Source organism: Lonchura striata, chromosome 22 (assembly GCF_046129695.1).
Source record: "Lonchura striata isolate bLonStr1 chromosome 22, bLonStr1.mat, whole genome shotgun sequence".
NCBI lineage: Eukaryota > Metazoa > Chordata > Aves > Passeriformes > Estrildidae > Lonchura > Lonchura striata.
This window is the reverse complement of record NC_134624.1, coordinates 10673001-10695062: the sequence shown is the minus strand read 5'-3', so window position 1 is coordinate 10695062 and position 22062 is coordinate 10673001. Positions and strand designations below refer to the sequence as shown.

General features: G+C 54.8%; 5 protein-coding genes across 15 annotated transcripts in view; 3 read left to right on the top strand and 2 right to left on the bottom strand.

The window, feature by feature from the left end:
• GAPVD1 (GTPase activating protein and VPS9 domains 1) overlaps positions 1 to 8636 on the bottom strand; it is a 28979-nt gene extending 20343 nt beyond the window's left edge. For 3 of the 11 annotated variants that reach the window (XM_021543709.2, XM_021543719.2, XM_021543720.2), the window contains exons 1-5: positions 8069 to 8123; positions 7896 to 7944; positions 2526 to 2568; positions 1858 to 2055; positions 689 to 1532 (exon numbers count right to left, since the gene is read on the bottom strand). In XM_021543709.2, the coding sequence (XP_021399384.1) occupies positions 689 to 1532; positions 1858 to 2042 (1029 nt within the window). In that variant the 5' untranslated portion in view covers positions 2043 to 2055; positions 2526 to 2568; positions 7896 to 7944; positions 8069 to 8123. Of the gene's footprint in view, positions 1 to 688; positions 1533 to 1857; positions 2056 to 2525; positions 2569 to 7167; positions 7447 to 7466; positions 7651 to 7895; positions 7945 to 8068; positions 8124 to 8606 lie in introns of those variants that run through there. The other 8 variants (XM_021543713.3, XM_021543710.3, XM_021543712.3 and 5 more) reach the window with 8 other exon arrangements.
• Positions 8637 to 8778: 142 nt separating this feature from the next.
• Positions 8779 to 12661, top strand: HSPA5 (heat shock protein family A (Hsp70) member 5). Its single transcript, XM_021543704.2, has 9 exons — positions 8779 to 8851; positions 9036 to 9164; positions 9311 to 9542; positions 9767 to 9904; positions 10175 to 10287; positions 10366 to 10756; positions 11021 to 11258; positions 11434 to 11601; positions 11787 to 12661. The coding sequence occupies exons 2-9, from the start codon at positions 9049 to 9051 to the stop codon at positions 12344 to 12346; spliced, it is 1956 nt and encodes a 651-aa protein (XP_021399379.2). The 5' UTR covers positions 8779 to 8851; positions 9036 to 9048; the 3' UTR covers positions 12347 to 12661.
• Positions 12662 to 13145: 484 nt separating this feature from the next.
• RABEPK (Rab9 effector protein with kelch motifs) lies at positions 13146 to 15324 on the bottom strand. The gene is made up of 7 exons (XM_021543706.3): positions 15266 to 15324; positions 14954 to 15090; positions 14731 to 14883; positions 14485 to 14646; positions 14134 to 14283; positions 13807 to 13956; positions 13146 to 13658 (listed from the first exon to the last, which is right to left on the bottom strand). The coding sequence occupies exons 1-7, from the start codon at positions 15322 to 15324 to the stop codon at positions 13387 to 13389; spliced, it is 1083 nt and encodes a 360-aa protein (XP_021399381.2). The 3' UTR covers positions 13146 to 13386.
• Positions 15325 to 15426: 102 nt separating this feature from the next.
• On the top strand, positions 15427 to 18486 carry PPP6C (protein phosphatase 6 catalytic subunit). The gene is made up of 7 exons (XM_021543707.3): positions 15427 to 15522; positions 15654 to 15749; positions 15840 to 15905; positions 16223 to 16364; positions 16717 to 16796; positions 16910 to 17119; positions 17781 to 18486. The coding sequence occupies exons 1-7, from the start codon at positions 15448 to 15450 to the stop codon at positions 18027 to 18029; spliced, it is 918 nt and encodes a 305-aa protein (XP_021399382.1). The 5' UTR covers positions 15427 to 15447; the 3' UTR covers positions 18030 to 18486.
• Positions 18487 to 18619: 133 nt separating this feature from the next.
• Positions 18620 to 21654, top strand: ARPC5L (actin related protein 2/3 complex subunit 5 like). Its single transcript, XM_077787933.1, has 4 exons — positions 18620 to 18814; positions 18914 to 18995; positions 19263 to 19439; positions 21106 to 21654. Exons 1-4 carry the CDS (start codon positions 18675 to 18677, stop codon positions 21166 to 21168), a joined length of 462 nt encoding a protein of 153 aa, XP_077644059.1. The 5' UTR covers positions 18620 to 18674; the 3' UTR covers positions 21169 to 21654.
• The last annotated feature ends 408 nt before the right edge of the window (positions 21655 to 22062 follow it).

Sequence of the window (22062 nt, the reverse complement as noted above, 5' to 3'; positions counted from 1 at the left end):
GAGAGGATTGCTGCTGGATTTTAGAGAAACACTGGGCAAAACTCAGCAGCGTGACTGCACTGTAAGAATCACTCCCTGCCCACTTTATAGACAACAGTAAAAAGCAGGTTTTGTTCCTCACGTGGAGGAACATCCTCAGTCAGACAAGTGTTGCTCAACACCTTCAGATGACTCCTCCATGGAACATCATTAAATTGTCTGAGTGTTTGCATAATGACACAAACTGGTCATGAGGGCTGGGGAATGCTCCAAGTAGAGCACTGGACATTACTGCCAGACAACAAGGGGTTTTCAGCAAAGTATTTCATTATTTTTTGCAATACCTTGTATAATATTTAACATCAGCAAGAACAGCATAACATTCTTTTTCACACATTCCAGAATTCATCTTCTAGTCATTTTTATGCCTTAGCTTCCAGCCCTTAAAAACAGCTGTTATAAAGGATATTTTCAATTCTTCTAAGGGATACAGGAATACATGCTGTCAATTTTTTCAAGCCAGTATTTTAAGCAAACAGACAAACTTTGGAGCCTGCCTTTTCAGGAACAATTAACACAAATATTTCATTAGTATTTATTTCATAAGTAGGACAGACAGTACCTTCACTTTTACTGTAGTAGCATCAGTTCTAGAGGGAAGAAAAAAGTCATTTATGTATTTTTAAGAGTGCCTTACTGTGAATCATACCTGCATCAGATTAAACCTTGCCACCTCGTTGATGGGAGCATCAGAGATGATGCCGTACTGCTCGGGGTTGACGATGGCAGGGCAGATGAAACAGGCCAGAAGGAGATCTGTGCACATGGCCCTGACCTCGCCCACCTCCAGCCTGTCCACACACGACAGCGTTTTGTACATCTGCGACACAATCCACCTCAGGCTGTGAGGAAAGCAGTACGTGTTTTGTTTGAGATAGCCAATGAATTTGTTGACCAGAGTCACCAGCTTGGCCTCGTTGGAGTCAACCATCTCTTGGACTCTCTGCTTGAACTTTTCCGTGCCTTTCTCTCCAAATAACTTTTCCTGCTGTACTGGGGAGAATCTCTCAATCAACTTGTTTGCATCGGTTTCCAGGTGGTCTTCATCTTCAACCAGAAGCTGCATGATTGGTTCATGTAAGGTAGCAGTAAGAAAAAGTTTTGCAGAAAAGAGTCCTTCAGAAAAAAGCTTGAACAAGATGCTGAAAGCACAGGTGCCTCGCCTCAGCAGCCGCCTGGGGTTGTCGCTTTCCTTCAGTTCAAACTCGATCAGGTAGCGGAGCACCTGCAGCAGGTAACTCTCGTCCTCCTGCATGATGCAGTTGCCATAGATGGAGGTGAAGACGGTGTGAATGACACCCTGGGTGTTGTCCTGGTTGAGCTTCTCTCCGGCAACCAGGCAGGACGCAATAAGCCTGGGGTTCTCCCTCAGTCTGTTCAGGAATTCTCCGTAAGCAGTCTCCTGGAATCCCAACTGCTTGTACCCGTCCACAAACTGGGTGTCCTCCAAGATTTTTGCGTGCTGGCAACATTCAGCAGGAGAAGCTTCAGCACTTTAAAGAAAAACATTGAAACACTTTAAGTAACTCTTAAGTAAACAAACTTGCTAAGAGATGCCGCGTGATCTATTAACCAGGCTGCCAGAGGAAAAACGTCTTTCCAGAGAGTTACTACAAATTATTCACAAATTCTGGATAGTTTGCTCTCATGAACAGAAGCAGAACAAACACAGGTATTACAAAAATAGTTGTTTCAATGGCCAGCGAGTAAGTTTCGGTGTGAGATTCCGCAGCCGAGGTCTGGTTTGCAGCCTCGCTGTTCCTCTGGCCAGCACAGCAGAGGCTGCAGGCTGTGAGGAGCAGGGCGGGTGTGCAGTACCTGGTGATGATGAGCCTGTCGAGGTTGATGCGCTGCTGCTTGGAGATCCAGGCCGTGCGGTACAGCCGCTCCGCCGTCTTCAGCACGTCGGCGTTGAGCCGCTGGATCAGCTGCTTCTCCGAGCTGACGTACAGCCGCTCCTGCTTCAGGTGGTGGGCCAGCGTGTGGATGTCCAGCTTCACCATGGTGCCACCGGCCCTGGCACACGGAACGGGGAGATCAGCCCCAGCAGGGAGGGAAGGAGCCCTGCCAGCCCGCGGCTGGGCACGGGCTGAGCCCGGCAGGGAACGCTGCCATGCCCCTCCCCAAACCCCCACCCTGCGCCGAGGCACGTCCATGCAACCTTTCCAGTGCCACTTCACTTTCTGCCACACCTCAGGGACTCTGGCAGAGACGCAGATGGCATTTTCAGCTCACCTGGTGAGCAGGAACAGGAGCACAGCCCTGCCACACCTCAGGTACACGAGGTGGGAACCTGGCCTCACCTGGGACACGTGGCCCTGCTACAGCTCAGGTGACACAAGGTCAAGGAGATGAAGACCAGCCCCCATTCCCACACACTGTTTGGGGAACAGGCACCACTCCTCCATCCTAAAGCCCATCCACATAACCCAGCACTACCCAAGGATCTGGCTGCTGGAATCTCTCTGGCCTGTTGCCTCTCTCACCTGTGCACCAGAAGCACCAAGCTCCCAATGCCGCTCTTTTCTGCTAAAAAAAATAATAGTAACAAAATTACTAATTAAGCAAAAAACCCACCAAACCACAAACCAAGGTGTATCAACACCCAGATAAGGCAGTAGTTGGAAATACTCTTAGAGACTCTGCTCAACAGTAGAATTTATTCAGAAAAAATTCCTCAAATATTTCAATTCAGAAGAATATTTCTTTGGGCCATGATCCAAAAATGTTGTTTTATAGTGAGAAAAACTGAAACAACCATAGGCTTTGATAGCACGTCAGGGGCTAAAATCTACACAAACTACTTTTCTGTATGAATGTAATATCAGTTTTAACTTCACAACTACAAAACATCTCAGTAGAGTACTGCACCACACAAGACATATTCCAGGAGAAAATTCATGTAAAAATTGTTTGGGAGGAGAAAGCCCCATCAAGTGAATTAATATTGACAAAGGAAGAAGTACAATCATGCAAATCATGGAATTGATGGTTAACTGCTTCATGTTCCCCACCAGAACTAACAGCCACACCAGCTAATTTGGGCAGGACAAGGGTTTGATGTAGATACCATCTGAAACAGATCTTAATGTACTTGTCGTGTGCATCAGTAATGGAGACGTCAGAGGGCTCTGGTGAGGAACCCTTCAAAGCAATACTCCAGTCAATATAAAAACTTACTTCCCACAACCTGCAGTGGCTCTGGACAAGCCTTGTTTCACAAACCCACTTAGACCATGCTTGAGAAACTACAAATAATGTGCTAGAATACCACGTGCTGGCCCAGTGCTCTCCCCTGCCAGTGTTTTAAAGACCTGTGTTTCACTGCTCAGCAGAGCAGGAGGTGATCCTCACTGAAGAATACAGATTAGCTCCCTAATTAGGCACAGGTTGCCCATTTGTTGGGTTTTTGCAGCCTGACAACCAGGTGCACTGACAACCATCACTGCTCCTTGTGTAATTAAGTCCTTTCATCTATAGTTTTAACCTCACAGTCAGAAGCCAGGCAGATATGAACAGAGAAGCTGTCACCATGCATAAAAAAATTTCAATTTTATTACACCCAAAGGTTTAAAGGCCATTCCTAGTAAACACAGAAAACTGGGTATAAAGCTCATTTAAAAAAAACCTCCAAACTCAAAAAATACCCCAAACCAAATTCAGCAACCCTAACCAGAGGCTACAGCTGATACATCCAAAAATGAGATTACAACAGGAACTTGAAGGATGTGCTAATTCAGATGTTTTTAACTAGGACAGTCTCAGAGAAATGATTAGAAGAAGAAACATTGCTGTTACTGCCAAAGTTCTTTGTGAAACAAATAATAACTTCTTGCAACAAATTTATTTTTAGTCTCAGAATTTAAGAGCTTGCAAAAAAAACAAAAAAAAAACAAACAACAACAAAAAAAAAACCCAAACAAACAAACAAAAAAAACAGCAGTAAACTTGCTACTGCCTGCAACCATAGTAGTAACCAGCTTTTAGGCTGTCAGCTAGTGCTATCAGCCAGGAAAAAGAAGTTGAATCCATAAAAACACACACAAACAAGAGCTGCAGAGCTGCCTTCTGCCTTTTCAGAGCTTCCCATTGTAGGGCTGTGTTCAAGAGCTGCTCATACTTTATCAAATCTGAACAGCTTTAGCTGGCATTTTCCACTTTCAGGTGTCAACCCACAGTCTCCACTTTCCTGGACAGAAAGTCAGTCCAAGTGGATCTCCTGCTCCTAAGCAAGTTTGGGAAGGAAGGGGAGGCCCACATGGAGTACCCCTAGGAACAGCCTGGTGCCTCTGCCTACAGTCCTATGCCTTTGTTTTGCCAAATTTCAAAGCAAGTCTCTATTTTTGTGTAACAACCCCATTTAAGAGCAGACAAGTTGATTAAACAGCTCCTGAGCTGCTCCCTACACTTACAAGCAATTTCTCTCAGTTTCACTCAGGGCCTTTTTCTAACTTCTTTTTATTAGAGATGTTTCCAGCATCAAGAATGGGCAAAGCTCCCTAAGAAGCCTCTGAGGAAGACACTCTGCTCCTTCCTCCCTTGCCCATGGGTCAGAGCAAGCTCCAAAAGCCCCATCTGCAAAAGCCCACGCAGCCCCACCCAGTCCAGAGTCCTGTTACACATGCATTAATCCACCTGCCCAGCAAAAAGAGGCCAGACTCCTGCATTGTACCACTTGTGATGTCACCTGAAAAAGACTGAGAGCAGAAACCTCAGCCCTGCTTGGAAGGTGAGGTGAGCACCAAAGGAGGAACAACTCGGGCACCTCCCGACGAAGAGCAGACACTGAGGCCCTGAGAAGCTGTGGGAAGTTGCCAACTGCTGTGCATTCTGATTTCTCCTTTTCAGCTCATTGCCTCTCTGAACTCCAGGCCCAAAACAAGGCTCCAAAAAGCACCCTTAGCTGCATCTGTGCTGCTAAATATACTGGTCCTGTGACTACCTGATAACACCCCATCAGCTGGCCACTACCCACGTGTGTGTCTTATCTGCCTCTGCTGCAGAGCACCAGAAACAACGAAAGTGAGAGGAGAACTGATCCAGAACTGAGCCACAGCAGGTTACTGTGTGCCACTGCTTTGTCAAGAGCTGTGAAAATCCACAGGATTTTCCTCTCAGTCCACAGGACAACTGTGTGACAGCAGCTTGCACCTTATGTACAAGAAAACAGGATCAGCAGCTTCCCCAGCTTGGTAACCTTCATAAAAATCACAGTGGCTCAACTGCAAGGATTATTGCTGAGATCCGGCTCCATGGAGAGGAACACCTCATCACTGCCTTCCACCACTTTTTGAATTAATTACTCTGAAGCCACGCACACACAGCAAGCAAGAGCACAAACAACTCTGTCTTCACCTGAGGTCCCTGACAGACACCTGAGAACAGCAGAGATGTAAAGCAGCACTTTAACACACAATGCACTTCAGCAAGGCTCAGTGAAGAAAACCCAAAAAACCCAGTGGGGCAAGACGCACAGGCTATCCCTCTCTTCAGACACTGGTATTACCAACACAGCTTGTCCTGAAAGAAAAAGCTATTGTACCACTAACACACCTACCTCACACACTGCTCCTCCCCAAAACCCCTTCCCTTTACAGCAGTACAAAAAGACAGCAGCTGCATCCTCTGACCAGGTTCCACAAGGTGCACTCCAGAGCACTTGGGCCAAAGCTTCAGCAGCACTTGGCCACAGCCAACACTTACTGACACGCCATGGAACAGCTCTGGAACAGTGCCCCTGCTGATTCCTCCTTTATCAGCTGCTCACAAACGAAAAAGTGCCTGTAATTATCCAGCAATCTGGTTTGTGACTGCAAAGCAGGTATCTGTACACAGCTGTATAAAGAAGTCACTTTAGGATACTTAGATACCCAACAGCCTGCTATGGCTGAAGGAACAACAGATATGCAAGACAGTGCTATGTGCAGATTACTTTTCAATCCTGGAATTTCACGTTGATATGGAAACATTTCCATTTTCTATCAGTCATTTCAAGACTGCTCAGGAACCAACAAGTAACTGTGCCACAGTAAGAGCAGCTTAGCACAACAGCTCAGACAATTTCCCTTCATGATGCTCCACATATCAACAACAAAGACTGCATGACCTGACAGCATCCGAGATGCCTTGCCCTGCTGGCAGCACACATTTGTTCAGAACCCAAGGCAGATTCTCCTTTGATGGACACAGGACACAGATGGCTTCCCACTCCTAAAAGTGCTGGAGAGCACGACATTGAATCTTCAGGTGCTGAACTCCACCTGCCAATGTCTGTGGCTTTGTCCTGTGGCATGCAGGAACGAGCCACATCTCCTTACATATTTCTGTGATTCAGTGACAGAAGAGAGATTAAGTAAAGTGGTAAATGCTGCTGGTACACCAGCTCCTTCTTCCTCCTCCCGTGTTTCCTGCTCAGGGTTACTTGCTCCTCCTGAGTCTCGCTAAGCAAGACTCAACTTCCAGAGCAAGTTTGGGCACATCTAACATAGGCAGGGCAGGGCAAGGCAAAATCTCTCCATCCTGCTGAAAAATAACTCCTAAGCAAGCCTGAATGGCTTCCAAGCTAATTAAGCCCTGATGAAGTACCTCTTTCCTCATTAGCATTTATAGTAGCCTCTCACAAAGCTTATTTTTACACAAGCTAACTGCCCATCTCCCACAGCTGAGCTAGAAGAGCCCTTTTTCAGCAGGATGCTTCACCATGACCTAGGGCTCACTGCTGAACCCTCACGTTACAGCACCCACCACCTCAAACACACCTGTAACACACAAAATTCAGGTCCACTGTGTAATTGTCATTAATAAGAAACTCATCCCTCACGTTTGTTTCTGCCCAGAGGCTGCTCTCAGCTAGCCCTGGACATACTGCCCATATCCACGTGTGAGGAGAGCCTTGTTTCTCGTGCCCCACAGCAGAACTCATCAGTAAAGCACAGGTTCAGCTGGCTACTAAATTATCTATTATGGCATTGCCATGTTGCATAAAATCAACAAGAGCACATAACCAGGCTAGAATCTATTCCAGTTGCTTGTGATGACAGAAAGTGGACTTCCCTTTAGCATCACACTAATAAACTTTTAGCCAGAACAAGTGCAGAACTTGAAGCTGTTCAAACTGACAAAACCAACCTGTTCTCCTGAAAGCAGCTCCCTTCCCATCCACCAGGAAGGGCAGCTGCTACTGAGGAGAGCATATTATCCATTATCTGACAAATGTCACATCAAAATCCGTGTGCTGAGCATCTTTAACATTTTGGAACCTTCCTCAGCAGCAGCAGCTGAAAAGTGTTTCCTGAAGCCAGCATCCTGCTGCTTTTTCAGAGCATTTCAGATTTCACATGCTGCCCGTGCCATTTCCCCTCCATCCTCTTCAAACTGCAGCTTCTACTCGTGAGTCAACTGCATCGTCCACCAAAATAGCACTTCACCTATCAGTAAGTGTAGTGTCACATGCTCGCTCCGAGAGCTCCATCCCAACGCTCTCCGGAGCGCGGTATCATGACTTTGCAAGAAAAAAGCCCGATAGTGCCCGCATCGGCTTCTCCAGCGTCAGGGGTCTGCGAGTGAGCAAAAAGGGAAGTCCCCGCGCTGGTCCAGTTTCAAGTTTTAAACCTGCAGGACACAAAAGCCATGACGGGAGGCGGCAGGAGCGGCTCCCGGAGCCGCGAGGGCCCCGCTCCGGGGGCTCCGCTCTCCCGGTGCCCCGCACGGGCAGCGCGGTGCCCGGGGCGGGCAGGGCTGCCCGGGGAGAGCGGCACGGCCGGGGCCCCCGCCAGCCGCACCGGAACTCGTGCCGCCGGCCCGCAGCGCTGCCCCGCCGCCCGGGCGCTCTGTCGCGATAAGCCCACCCGACATACCCTGCTCGGCTCCGCGTCCGCTCGGCTGCCCGCCTTCCCGCTCGCTTCCCTGGAAAAACCAAAGGGTTTGTCAGGCCCCGGGCCTTCCCCCGCCTCCCACCGCTCCCTGCTCCTCCTCCGGCTGCTCGCGGGGAGGAAGCCGAGCGCTGTCGCGGATCCCAGCGCGTCCCTACCCGGCCAGCGCCCCGGCGGCTGCCGCTGCGGCCCGGGCGGGCGCGGCACTGCGCAGGCGGCGGCGGCGGCGCTCCTGGGACTTGTAGTCCCGGGGCCGGACGGGCGGCGGGGCCGGGCGAGGCGGAGCCGGGGCCGCTCCGGGAGCGTCGCTCCGCCGTCAGCCCCGGCTCCGCCCGGCCCCGGCCTGTGCGTGCGGGGCCGGGTGTCGCGCCATGGCGGGGCAGCGGCGGGGCGGGACGGGTCCCGGTGCCGCCTCGGGCGCGGGGCACACGCGGGTCACCTCAGCCCCGACGGGGCGGGACGGGGCTCTGCCCGCACAGCCCGGCCGTGGTGCCGCCGGGCTCCAGCGTCCCCGCACGTCCCTCCCGGCACTGCCCCGGTACCGCCCGTACCCCCGGTGCCCCCGGGAGCGGCGGGATTCCCCCCCCCACCGCCGGGCTATCCCCCGGGCCGGTAACCATGGAAACTTCCAGAAGTGCCCCCCCACCCCGCGGCCGTGGTCCCGCCCAGCCAATGGGGACGCTCCGCTTGGCTCACGCTTCTCTGTGGCCGCGGCCGGCGGGTGCAACCAATGGGGCGGCGCGAGGGGGGCGCGCCGGGCGCGGCGGAGCGGGCGCGCGGCGCTCGCCAATCGCGGGAGGCCAGCTTGGTCGCAGCCGGCCAATGGAGAGGCTCCAGCGAGGGCGCGGCAGCCAATGGGGAGGCTCCACGAAGAGGTAACGGAAGGTATAAAAGGACGGGCGGCGCGGCCTGGCGGCGGTCGGGGCGCGGCGCTTTGAACGGTGAGGGCCGGGCGCGGCCGGGGCCGAGCGGGGCTGGGCCCGTGAGGGGGGATGGCGGCGAGGGGCACGGAAAGAGCGGGCGGGGACGGGGGGTGACTCCGCACGGCGGGGGCTGGGGGGCTGCGGCGCGGGGGGCGGCCGAGCACGTGGCGCTTCCGTTGTGTAACCGGCGGGCTCTCGGTAGGTGAGCGGTCGGTATGAGGCTTCTGCTGCTGACGCTGCTGGCGCTGGGCGCCGTCCGGGCGGACGACGAGGAGAAGAAGGAGGACGTGGGCACGGTGGTGGGCATCGACCTGGGCACCACCTACTCCTGGTACGGGGCAGGCCGGGCTGGCGGGTAGCGCTCGGGCCCGGCCGGGGCGGCGGGGGGCGCGGGGAGGAGCGGAACGGGCGGCGGGGTGCGGGGGATGTGTGCAGGCCGCGGCCCCGCCTGACCGTTCCGCTCCCCCCGCAACCCAGCGTGGGCGTGTTCAAGAACGGGCGCGTGGAAATCATCGCCAATGACCAGGGGAACCGCATCACGCCGTCCTATGTGGCCTTCACCCCCGAGGGGGAGCGCCTGATCGGAGATGCTGCCAAGAACCAGCTCACATCCAACCCTGAGAACACCGTGTTCGATGCCAAGCGGCTCATCGGCCGCACCTGGAACGACCCCTCGGTGCAGCAGGACATCAAGTACCTGCCCTTCAAGGTGGGCCCCAAGTGCACAGGTCGGGGGGCTGGAGGGGGAGGACCTGCGATTTTGGGCAGAAGAGGCATCTCCTCATAGTCCCCCCCAGGAGAATTGGTGTGTAAACAGTTCCTGCTGTTAGCTGCACTCAGATTATGCCTCTCATAGAGGTTTTGCTTGATATTTAGAAAGAACCATGGGAACAAGTTGGAATAGTTGAATAGTACAGTATCTTTTGTTTTCAGGTGGTTGAGAAGAAAGCTAAGCCTCATATTCAGGTTGATGTTGGAGGTGGACAGACAAAAACATTTGCTCCTGAAGAAATTTCTGCAATGGTTCTGACAAAGATGAAGGAAACCGCAGAGGCTTACTTGGGGAAGAAAGTAAGTGTACAGGAAACACTGGGAACAAGTTTGAGAGGCAGCTTTAGGAGATGGGAGAAGGGAAGGCTGCTCCAGGACTGACCTGGCTATCCCAAACCGCAGTCAGTGCTGCAGACCCCATCAGCAGCCCTGCTCGATGGGCTAAGCTGCTGCTGGCTCTTCACCTCTAAAGATGGGCTGCTCATTCCCAGCACTGCTCAGAGTGGCTGGTACTGCTTACAGATTGTTTTTTCTGTCATTTCTCTAACCAAGCTGTCCCTCCCTGCTCAGGTGACCCATGCTGTTGTCACGGTGCCAGCCTACTTCAATGATGCCCAGCGCCAGGCCACCAAGGACGCCGGCACCATCGCGGGGCTCAATGTGATGCGGATCATCAACGAGCCGTGAGTACCTCACCCCGTCCTGCCCCAGGGGAGCTGTGGGCTGGCACCCCCAGCCCTGACAGCCTCTTCCCTGTACAGAACAGCTGCTGCCATTGCTTATGGACTGGACAAGAGAGAGGGAGAGAAGAACATCCTTGTATTCGACCTGGGCGGTGGAACTTTCGATGTGTCCCTCCTCACAATTGACAACGGAGTCTTTGAAGTGGTGGCTACTAATGGGGACACTCACCTGGGTGGAGAAGACTTTGACCAGCGTGTTATGGAGCATTTCATCAAGCTCTACAAGAAGAAGACTGGCAAAGATGTTAGGAAGGATAACAGAGCTGTGCAGAAGCTGAGGCGGGAGGTGGAGAAGGCCAAGCGAGCTTTGTCATCTCAGCACCAGGCCAGGATTGAAATAGAGTCCTTCTTTGAAGGAGAAGATTTTTCAGAGACACTCACTCGAGCCAAGTTTGAGGAGCTGAACATGGTAAGTTCAGAAAGGTAAAGTTACACAGGCTCAGCTCTGGATTGGGACTGGGGAATGTGCAGCATCTCATGCTGCAACATTGCACTTTGGAGTATAAATAACTGTGTAAGCAGGCAGCTGTTGCCTGCCAGGGAGCTGGGCCTCAGGCAGTTTGACATCTCTGCTCTGTAGTGGTTACTTTACTCTGTGGTGTATGTTGTACCTTTGGGGCTGCAGAATAAGGCGTGCTACAGTCTCACAACCCTTGGGGTTTTGTCTTTGTAGGACCTGTTTCGTTCCACTATGAAGCCTGTTCAGAAAGTTCTGGAGGATTCTGACCTGAAGAAGTCTGACATTGACGAGATTGTCCTGGTTGGTGGATCGACTCGCATCCCCAAAATCCAGCAGCTCGTTAAAGAGTTCTTCAATGGGAAGGAGCCTTCTCGTGGCATTAACCCAGATGAGGCTGTGGCCTATGGTGCAGCTGTCCAGGCCGGGGTGCTCTCTGGGGACCAGGATACAGGTAATGACACCTTCACTGACTCTACACTGGCTGTTGGGCATTGACCAGCAAATGCAGACAAACTTGGATCTTTCCCAGTCCTTGGAGCTCTGTGCCTCTGAGGCCTCAGGATGCTGTCTGCAGTGTTGTGTTTGGTGTTGAAGTTGCATCATGTCTTGCCTTTGATCTGTTCCAGGTGACTTGGTGTTGCTCGATGTCTGTCCCCTGACTCTTGGCATTGAGACCGTTGGAGGTGTCATGACCAAGCTGATCCCAAGAAACACCGTTGTTCCCACAAAGAAGTCTCAGATCTTCTCGACAGCCTCTGACAACCAGCCAACTGTGACCATCAAGGTCTATGAAGGTGGGTGTCAGCTGTGCTGGCCCGTGTGACAGCTGCAGTCTGTCTGCTGTAGGGTTTTCATTCTTGTTTGTGATTGTCACAAAGGCTGTAAGTACTTTGCTCAGGAACTGTGTCACTCACGGTTTCACAAAGTACAGGCCACAGCTGGGAAGGAAAGTATAACCCTGTCTCATTGTTTCTCACAGGTGAACGTCCCCTGACCAAGGACAACCATCTCCTGGGCACCTTTGATCTCACGGGAATCCCCCCTGCCCCCCGTGGCGTCCCCCAGATCGAGGTCACCTTTGAAATAGATGTGAACGGGATCCTCCGTGTCACGGCCGAGGACAAGGGCACCGGCAACAAGAACAAGATCACGATCACCAACGATCAGAACCGGCTGACCCCAGAGGAGATTGAGAGGATGGTGAACGATGCTGAGAAGTTTGCTGAGGAAGACAAGAAGCTGAAGGAACGCATCGATGCCCGGAATGAGCTGGAAAGCTACGCCTATTCCCTGAAGAATCAGATCGGGGACAAGGAGAAGCTGGGTGGGAAGCTCTCCTCTGAGGACAAGGAAACAATAGAGAAAGCAGTGGAGGAAAAGATTGAGTGGCTGGAAAGCCATCAGGATGGGGACATAGAAGATTTCAAAGCACAGAAGAAGGAGCTGGAGGAGGTGGTTCAGCCCATCGTTAGCAAGCTGTACGGCAGCGCCGGCCCCCCGCCCGGCGAGGAGGAGGCAGCAGAGAAGGATGAGTTGTAGATACCGGCGTCTCCGAATGTGGTGTGTGTATATATTGGACTCAGGAACACTTGTTTAAAATATTGAACTCTTAATTTGGAATGTAACTTTGAATCTTCACTCGTGAGTGGAGCTGGAACCGCTAGCCCAACGTGGCTGTATCCTGCTTTTCGTTAGCAGTTGCTCGATGTCTGGGATGGGGAGTGGGGTGGGAGTGTAAATGTGGGTTTAGAAGTATTGGCAGTGGAACATTCTATTTAACAACCTGGTCATGTGAACTTGGTGTAGAGCTTTTCTACCTGGAGTGACCACAATAAATTTGTTATTTACACTGGACTCTGTTCTGGTTGTGTGATCTCCATTCCCCAGCTCCAGCCAGGATCTGGACTAACCCTAAAGAAGGATAGAGTGCAGCTCACCCTCTCAAGTCACCTTTCATGGGCTTGTGGACAGTGGGAGGTTTGAAAGCAGGAGCTGGGCCTCTGCTGCCTTGGGGTGAGCTGGGATTCAGTTTCTGCAGGTGGACTTAGACCTCACTGCAGTTCTACAACACATCCTGATAAGGAAGGGGAATCAAGCCCGAGCTGCCTGAAGGGGCAGCTTTTATTGAGCTGGGAGAGGGAGGTTATCCACCAGAACCCATTGCCTGCAGTAGTGGTGGTGCCCAGCACCGAGAGAGGAGCTTGGCTTAATTATGTTTTCCTGCAGTATTAAAGCTTCAGAGCTTTTAATAAAGTGTCATATGAAACAGACCAGTTTTCTGAAGACTGAATAGTAATTTACACCTAATAAAGGTTCTTAGAAAAAAAAGAAGCCTAACTGAAATTTGGTCTCTTTATTTAACTGATCCTTATCCAATCCATGGGATTAGTTAAGTTCACAATGACCTTTTCTGGTGCCAGTTCCAGCAGTGCCTTTAAAACACCTTGGCTGCTGCCATGTTCCCTGGCTGGGGCTGCAGCAGGACTGTGTTCAGGCAGAGCCCCTGTCCCTCAGGAGTGCCAGCACCGTGCCAGGGTGACAGAATGAACCCCGGGGCCCAAGGCTGGTGCTGTGGGGAATTACTCGATGAGCGTGACCAGGCACTCCCTGTGAATCTGCCCCTGAGTGTCCATGCCCCCAAACACGAACAGCAGATGGACAGAGCTGCCAGCACAGTCCTCTCGCAGGCCCTGAGCTCTGTCCCCTGCTGCCACAGGTGCCTCTGTCCCAGCTGGGCTGTCTCCTGTGTCCCCTTGTGCCCCAGCCTGCCAGGGAATGACACACATGGCATGGTCCAGCCTCCCGCTGGGCAGGGGAGATTCAAACTGCAGGAGTGTCCAGTGCTGCCTTCCTGCAGTGCAAAGATACAGTCACAGCTTTAAACATCACACAGCAGACAGTGACACCATGAATTAAAACAGTTCTGAGCATTCAGTCCTGCAGCAGTGTAACTTCAGTGCCTGGCACCTACCCTGGCACCACTGAGAGCAGCCTCCTACCTGTGTGATACTTGTACGTGGTGTCCAGTGGCCCATCTGGACCTATTCCACCAAAAATGTACAAGTGCTCCTGGAACGCTGCCGAGGAGTGGGATGCCCGTCCTCCCGGGACATCCCCGGTGGCCGGGATCTTCTCCCATCTCAAGTCAGCTGATGCAGGAAACAACACCTCTGCAGTTATGCATTACACAAACCCCACACATTTCCTTGATTTAAACAAAGAAGGTAATACTTAAAGCACTTAAGAACTAGTATTTCAGGAAAAAATGTCCCCCCAAATCAAAGCACTTCGCTCACAGGTGCTGCAGTACCTCCATCCACACTTACTGGTATCAATGCAGAACAGGTCATTGTAAAAAACATCTCCAGCTAAACCCCCGTGGATGAAGAGTTTGGTCCCAACTGCAACCACGGCGTGTCCGTGCCGAGGAGAAGGGGGATCACCACGAGTCTCAGGCTGGGACCAGCTCAGGGTGGCTAAAAATGGGAGTGCATGTGCATCAGGAAGAAAACTCCGGAAATTCTACAGACCAGCAAGCGGGTCTGAATTCCCAGTGAGCACATGAACATAAGGGCCTGTCAAAGGAAGAACAGCCACCATCCCGTGGGACTCGCCCCCAGACAACAATCGCAGCCCCCTGACACAGCCCAGAGCTCCATCCCGCAGGTGGGAGGTACCTGTGTCGAACACGTGCAGCCGCTGGTCTTTCACCGGCTCTGCCCCCTTGTCTCCACCGCCGAACACGAACAGCCGCGCCCCGACGGCCGCCGAGGACGAGTGGAATGTGCGAGGTTGTGGCTGCTCCCCCCTCACTGCAGGGCTCTCCCACGTTCCTGTTTCTAGTGAAGACATTCGATTAACCGAGCAACCAGCGCGGGAGCAGAGGCCCAGCCCGTCCGGCAGCCCCGCTCCGGGGCACTCACCGGGGTCCAGCGCCTGAACGCAGCTGCGGTTCCCGGCGGGGTGGGCTCCGCCGAACACCCAGAGGCGCGGGGCGCGGCCGGCGGGCAGGAACGTGGCGTGCTCGTAGCGCGGCCTCAGCCCGCGCCAGCCGGCGGGGACCCAGCGCAGCGGGGCTGTGGAGGGGACAGGCGATCGGTCCCGGTCCCGGTCCCCGTTCCGGCCCCGGCCCGGCCCGGCCCTCACCCAGCTCCAGGAAGTGCGCGTCCGCGAAGGCGCCGGCGGGGTCGGCACCGGCCAGCAGCAGGACGCGGCCGGGGAGGAGGAGGCAGCCGAGTCCCACGCGGCCGCGGGGCCGCTCCCCGCAAGGGCTTAGCCGGTACCTGCGGGACGAGGGCGGCGCTCAGCGCGGGCTGGGCCGGCCCGGGGCCCGCCGGTTCCCCCGGCCGCTCAGCGCTGTGCCCCCGCCGCGCCCCCAGCACCCCCGCCATGCCCGCCGCGCTCAGCGCTGTGCCCTCATCACCCCCGCCGTGCCCCCGCCGTGCCCGCCGCGCTCACCACCGTCCCGGGCGCGGCCGCCGCCCCGGCTGCAGCAGCGGCAGCGCCCACGGCGCCATGGCCGCTGCCGGGCCCGGCCGGAAGTGCCGCCGGAAGTGCCCCGCGCTTCCGCCCGCGCCCGCGGCGCGCTCCGCCGGCCGGAAGTGGCGGGCGGGGCCCGCCGTGCCCGAGCCCGAGCCAAGATGGCGCCGCTGGACCTGGACAAGTACGTGGAGATCGCGCGGCTCTGCAAGTACCTGCCCGAGAACGACCTCAAGGTGCGGCCGCGGCGGCGGGCCGGGGCCAGCCGGGGCGGGCTGGGGCCGGGGTGGGCGCTGCCGGGCGGGCCGGAGCGGGCGGTGCCGGTGGTCCCGGCGCTGACCCCGACCCTGCCCCGCTCCTCCCGTAGCGCCTCTGTGACTATGTTTGTGACCTGCTGCTGGAGGAGTCCAACGTCCAGCCCGTCTCTACTCCCGTCACCGTCTGCGGGGACATCCACGGGCAGGTAAGGCCGGGCCGGGCCGCTCCCGGTGCAGCCCCGGGCCGGGGCCGGTGCCGGTGCCCGGTGCCCCCTCACGCCGCTCTCCCCCCGCAGTTCTATGACCTGTGCGAGCTGTTCCGGACCGGCGGGCAGGTTCCCGACACCAACTATATCTTCATGGTAGGTGCGGCCGGGCCGCGCCGGGTTTGACAGGGCTGGGGGGAAGTCCCGAGGGGCTCCCGAGTCCCGGGGCCGCTGCTGGCTCCTGCCCCCAGTTGTGCTGCCGGGAGCCCGGGGGTGAGGCAGAGCATCCCGCCCTGCCAGGCTGTCCCGGGTCAGCTCAGGACAGCGGTGAGGGGAGGAGAGCCCCGCGGGTCCCGCAGATCCCCTGCCCTGCAGCGCCGGGTTCTTGTGGCACTGAGGAGCTGGGGGCGGATCTGTCACCGGGCACTTTCCCGTGTGACTGTCGCTCCAAGTGCCGCCGTCTCTGCCTCCAGGGGGACTTTGTAGACCGAGGGTATTACAGCCTCGAGACGTTCACATACCTGCTTGCACTAAAAGCCAAGTGGCCTGACCGCATCACGCTGCTGCGAGGCAACCACGAGAGCCGGCAGATCACCCAGGTGTACGGGTTCTACGGTGAGTCCTGCCCGGGAAGCACGCTGGCACCGACACGGGGCCGGGGCTCTCGGGGCTGGCTGGGACACGGGCTGCAGCTTGTTACTGGTGACAAGGTCACGGTGCTTCTGAAATGGAACGTGTCTGAGGCAGATCTCGCTGCTCTTTTCCTCTGGCACGTGGGGTTTCTGCTTGTGTTGTGCCACGTTCAGTGGCACAGGCAGAGCGTGAGGTTCTTGCTCCCTGCTGCTGGTGCTGGTTCTGGGCAGCAGCAGGACCCAGCACAGAGCTCATGTGACACAGCTGAGCATGCAGGTTCTGCCGTCAGTGTTTCCCCGAGATCCAAGAGGAACAAACCCGTTCTCTCCAACAGATGAGTGCCAAACCAAATACGGGAACGCCAACGCCTGGAGGTACTGCACCAAAGTCTTCGACATGCTCACGATAGCAGCTGTAAGTGCAGAGGCCAGGCCAGCAGCGGTGGGGTCCTGGCAGGCGCTGCAGGCTGAGCTGCAGCTCCCCGGCAGCGCTGCTGAGGGCTCTGTGCACGTGTCACCTCCCTGCAGCTAATAGACGAGCAGATCCTGTGCGTGCACGGAGGCCTCTCCCCAGACATCAAGACCCTGGACCAGATCCGGACCATTGAGCGGAACCAGGAAATCCCTCACAAAGGCGCCTTCTGCGACCTGGTGTGGTCGGACCCGGAGGACGTGGACACGTGGGCCATCAGCCCGCGCGGGGCGGGCTGGCTCTTCGGGGCCAAGGTCACCAACGAGGTAACGCTGCTGCTCGGGGCCACGCAGCCCGGGGTGGGGATGGGGGAGCCACGGGCTCAGCTCAGGGTGGTGCTGAGTGCACCCAGGGCACTGCAGGACACCAAACTCCCCCGTCACGCCTCTGCCAGTAACTCGTGGCTTGTGCCAGATGGAAAAAATGAGCCACTTCAACCTAAAAGCACAAATGTAACTGCCAGATGTACTAATGCCTATCTTGCTTTTGAAAAGTCTGATGTGGTGGGACTTACTTGTGTTCCTGGGCTGTCTATGGAATGGTTTCCTAAGGATCTAGGAGAAGAATACCATTTTTTAAGCAATTTTTGAGTTAATTTTATTGTGTCTGTGCTGAGCAGACTCCTCAGGGCTCTACACACTGGCCTTGGCAGGCTCTGACCTGGCCACATTCAACTGCGTTGTCGTGTGGCCCTGGCACAGCATGTTAGGAAGGCTTGAGCCTGGGGACAGCACAGCCCCAGGACTCATGCTGTTCCTCAGAGCTCGGGTGTCGCCAGCCGTGTTTTACAGGGGTTTCACAGGGGTTTCTCAGTGCTCTCACTCCTCCTGTTGTGTTCTCCATGCTGCTGTGTGCGGTCAGGCCAGGAGCAGACGTGGTGTGGGCAGCAGCCGCTCGGGCCACGCTGATTTTCCCCTTCCCTTGCAGTTTGTTCACATCAACAACCTGAAGCTGATCTGCAGAGCGCACCAGCTCGTCCACGAAGGATACAAATTCATGTTTGATGAGAAGTTGGTAACGGTATGGTCAGCTCCCAACTACTGCTACCGCTGCGGGAACATCGCCTCCATCATGGTCTTTAAAGATGTAAATACAAGAGAACCAAAGTTATTCCGCGCAGTTCCAGACTCAGAGCGTGTCATTCCTCCCAGGACAACCACGCCGTACTTCCTCTGAGCCCTCGCCCGCCTGCTCTCACCTCTCCCTGTCCTGCCCCTTTTCAATATACTTTTTATTGAGCACTTTGCTGCTGAAATGCTGCCTCTTGCCTTTTTTATTTTTAAATTATCTAAATTTATTGTGTATTATGGTGTCTGTAGCAAGTTTTTTTTTCCCTCGCCCCTAGATTAATTTCAGAGTATTTGTAATATGTCCTTGAGATTTGTACTACTGCATGTAGTCCTCGCCTAGTCCTGGGTTAGATGAACCGATTCCTTTAACCACCACGCTCCGGGAGCCGCTCGGGCCCGTCTCTTGTTCACTTTTTGTTTTTGCTAAGTTTTAAGAAATTTCAGCAGCAAAGTCAGCGCGCGGCGTGCGGCGGGGCCGGGGCTGCCCGTGCTGCGTTCACGGCGCAGGACCGAGCCAGCGTTTTCCGAGTGTTACGTGGATCCCAATAAAGCGCTCCAAGGGCTGTTCCGCGTTCCCGGTCTGTCCGTTCTGCGCGGGATCCCGGCCGGAGCCGCGAGCGCTGCAGCGGCGGGACGCGTACATTAAAGGCTGGTTGGGATTTTCCCGGGCTGCGCTGTTTTTCCGGGCGGGGCGGGGCGGCGCCGCGCGTTCCGGTTCCGCCGCCGCTTCCGCCGGGGCCGGGCGGCGGCGATGGCGCGGAGCACGCTCTCGTCCCGCTTCCGCCGCCTCGACATCGACCAGTACGACGAGAACCGCTTCGTGGAGGAGCCCGAGGAGGCGGCGGCGGCCGAGCCCGATGCCGGCCCCGAGGTGGAGGCGCTGCTCAGGCAATATCCTTTGGGCCGGGGGTCCCGGGGGTCCCGGGGAGCGGCCGGGGCGGAGCCGCGCTGCGGTCCCGCGCACGCAGGTCCCGTTTGAGTCCTTGACCGCCGCCGCACGGGCGAGGCGCTCCGCGCCTTCCACGCCGCCATCCGCAGCTCCCCGGGCAGCAGCCGGAGCCAGGCCGTGAAGGTACGGGCCGGGGGGGACAGCGGCGCCCCGCCGGTCTGAGCGGCGCCCCGCCGGTCTGAGCGGCGCCGCTGCTGCCGGCACAGCCCTGAGCGTGCTGGCACGGGCATCCCGCCGTGTTCACCCTTCCTCCGCTAACCCCAGGTCTGCTCACCGCGCTCACCCAGACAACCCAGCCTGGAGCGTGGCCACCTCTTGCCAAACACGAGTCTTGGGATCGTTTCCAGCTGTTCTCGTCCTCACATTTCTCTCTTTGCCTTGTCTTCCCAGGAGCAGGCGCAGGGAACGATGCTTAAAGTCCTCACATCTTTTAAAAGCAGTGAAATAGAACAAGCGGTGAATTCCTTAGACAGAAACGGTGTTGATTTGTTAATGAAGTACATTTATAAAGGATTTGAAAAGCCAACAGAAAACAGCAGTGCAATATTACTCCAGTGGCATGAAAAGGTACGTGTTGGGGGCACTCTTGGCTCGCTCGCAGGGTCCTGGCCAGTGGTGGTTTCAGGAGAGCCCCTGAAGAGAAGCAGGTGGGGCAGGGCCTCATCCCTGAGGAGGAATGTTTCCTTTTACCTTTGCTCACTGTTTCCTTTTACCTTTGCTCTCTCTGAGCCTGCATTCACAAAGCCTTTGCCTGTATTTCAAACCTTACCCTCTGCCATGGGAAGAGGAAACTTGCAGCAGGGAGTTCTCCTTGTGCTGCCTTTGGCCCCCAGGGCAGGCAGGGGCTCCAGCAAGGAGAAGGGTGGGAGTGGAGATGTGATGGGATGGACGGGGCAGCTGCAGCTTCCTCTGGGGCCGAGCTCAGGGAGTCAGGCTGGCAGTTTGCATCAGCTGAGTCACAGGGTTTAGCAAACCTGTTTGGTTTGCCCAGGAGAGGATTTTGAGGTCTCCAAAGATTCCAATGGGGACCAGCAGGGGCCTCTTTCGTTCCTCTGGAATGTCAGCTGTGAAACAGGGAGTGTGGGATGTGTTCAGAAGCTGATACTGCAACTTTCTTCCCTGTGTGTGATGGGCCCAGGCACATTCTGGGTTGAGGCACAGCCCTGAAGCAGCTGCTGGGTGCCCCTGCCCCCGGGCAGGAATCCAAGTGAAGTCTTCCCCCCCTGCAGGGGCTTTGGCTGAAGCCCAGGCTGTCAGTGCTCCTAGGAAAACTGATCCCTGGGCACACTGCAGCTCCCTGTGCAGGGCAGCTGCTGTGAATGCCACTGTCCTTTCCCGAGGTGCAGAGCTTTTTCCTGCTGTACATAAAGCTGGTGTAGCGTGACTCCAGCTATTGGCTGCTGTCACCAGCTTTGCCAGGCCTTGACAAGGGAGGAGAGAATTTCTCGGGACAGCAAGGAACATGTTTCTGCTTGGTTTTTTTTCTTTTTTTCCTGTTGTTTCCACTGAGGTGCTTTCAGGTAAGCGTGGGTGGTGCTCCCAGCGTGGGAGGTGACACACCACCACCCTGACTGATACTCAGAGCGTGCAGGGACATGAAAGGCATCTCATGCTCTCTGTTGTGAAAGGAACAAGGCAGGTCTGAGTAGGCAGGGTTTAAAGCCTGGTGTCCTGCTTTGTGGCAGTACTGGTAGGACGTGTGGCTTGCTCAGATCATAGTCAGCTCAGTGGTAGTACCAGTCTGTCCTCTGGAAAAGGCCTGTGGCAGGTCTGGTAGCTCAGGAGCTTTCACCTGCCAGTCCTGCTCCAGGTGGGTGCTTTGCATTTGTCTAGTCATGTTTCCCAGCTCCACGTCTCTTCTGCTCTTGTACTCTGTAGAGCAATCTACTGGATTGTGGTTGCAAAGTAAACACCCCACTTCCAGCAGTCATCTTAAAAATTTATTTTCTTCATAATCACCTCCATCTTCTAGACTTCAGAAGGAAACACTGTTCATATTGAGGGACACAAATTCAACTGAAGTGAGCCCTTCCTCCTCCTCCTCAGGGATACAGGAGGCGAGACATTCTGCTCTGTCAGTGACTTGCAACACTGGAGATGCAAAAGATAGTTAGATTGTGGAGAATTACAGTTTCTAGTTTTGGAGAAGAGCCATAGTCCCTTCTGTGCTAAACTCTTTGATGTTTGTTCTGTGTGGGACGTGGTGACTCTTAACCTCTCTCCTTTCCCACAGGCACTGGCAGTAGGAGGCCTGGGCTCCATTATAAGAGTTCTCACAGCAAGAAAGACTGTCTAAAGACTGTTAACTTGGACAGAGGTGACGGTCAGGTTTGGACTCAGAAGAAGGAATAAGCTGAAATTACACTGGTCCATCTTTATTAGAGATTGCAATCTACTGAAATCCTACAGTAACCTCCTCTTGGAATGCTTTTAACCTTTAAGGTGGGGGAAGAGTAAAGGTATTCCTGCATATTCCGACTATCACACACAGGAGCCAAGACATTCTCCTGCTCCCTTCTGTAACGGGCAGAGAGAAGGCACACTCCTGCCTCCTACTGCTGTAAGTGAACAGGTATTTCAGATGCTGCTTTAGCCAGGTGTGGTGGTACAAGCTCCGTGTGTCCTGCTTAGTCCCGAGGTAGCTGTGTCCAGGCTGGGATCCTGCAGCTGAGGGTGGGACAAGGGCTCTTAGAACGTGTGGGTGAAGGACTCTTGGACTCTGGTGTTGGCTTAATGTAAAGTGAAGTGCCTGCTGCATCAATAAAGCTCTTGGATCACGTGAGTTACATTTATTTACAGCTAAATTGTAAGTCTGACACTTATTCCAAAGCAGGCCTGCAAAAACCCAGTCTAACCCAGTGTCCACCTTTGTAGGACTGCTCCTAACTCCAGCTACTTAGAGAATTTGTCCTCAAATCCAACTCTGTCCTGGATGCAGGCGTGAGTTCAGCTGTAACAATCACGACTTTTAAGATGCAGTGAATAGAACACATAGTAAGCACCCTGAGTTTGATTTTTATGTTCTTATCCATGCTAGAAAGTCGAGCAGATACTCGAATCAGAACTTGTGATTTAAGTACTGGTGTGTCCTCTGCCCAGGCAGGGCACGACTCCTGGATCCATGGCTGTCTCCTTGTCCCTCTGGCTCAGGCAGGGGACACAGACCCTGCCCTTTGGCATTGAGGAGCAG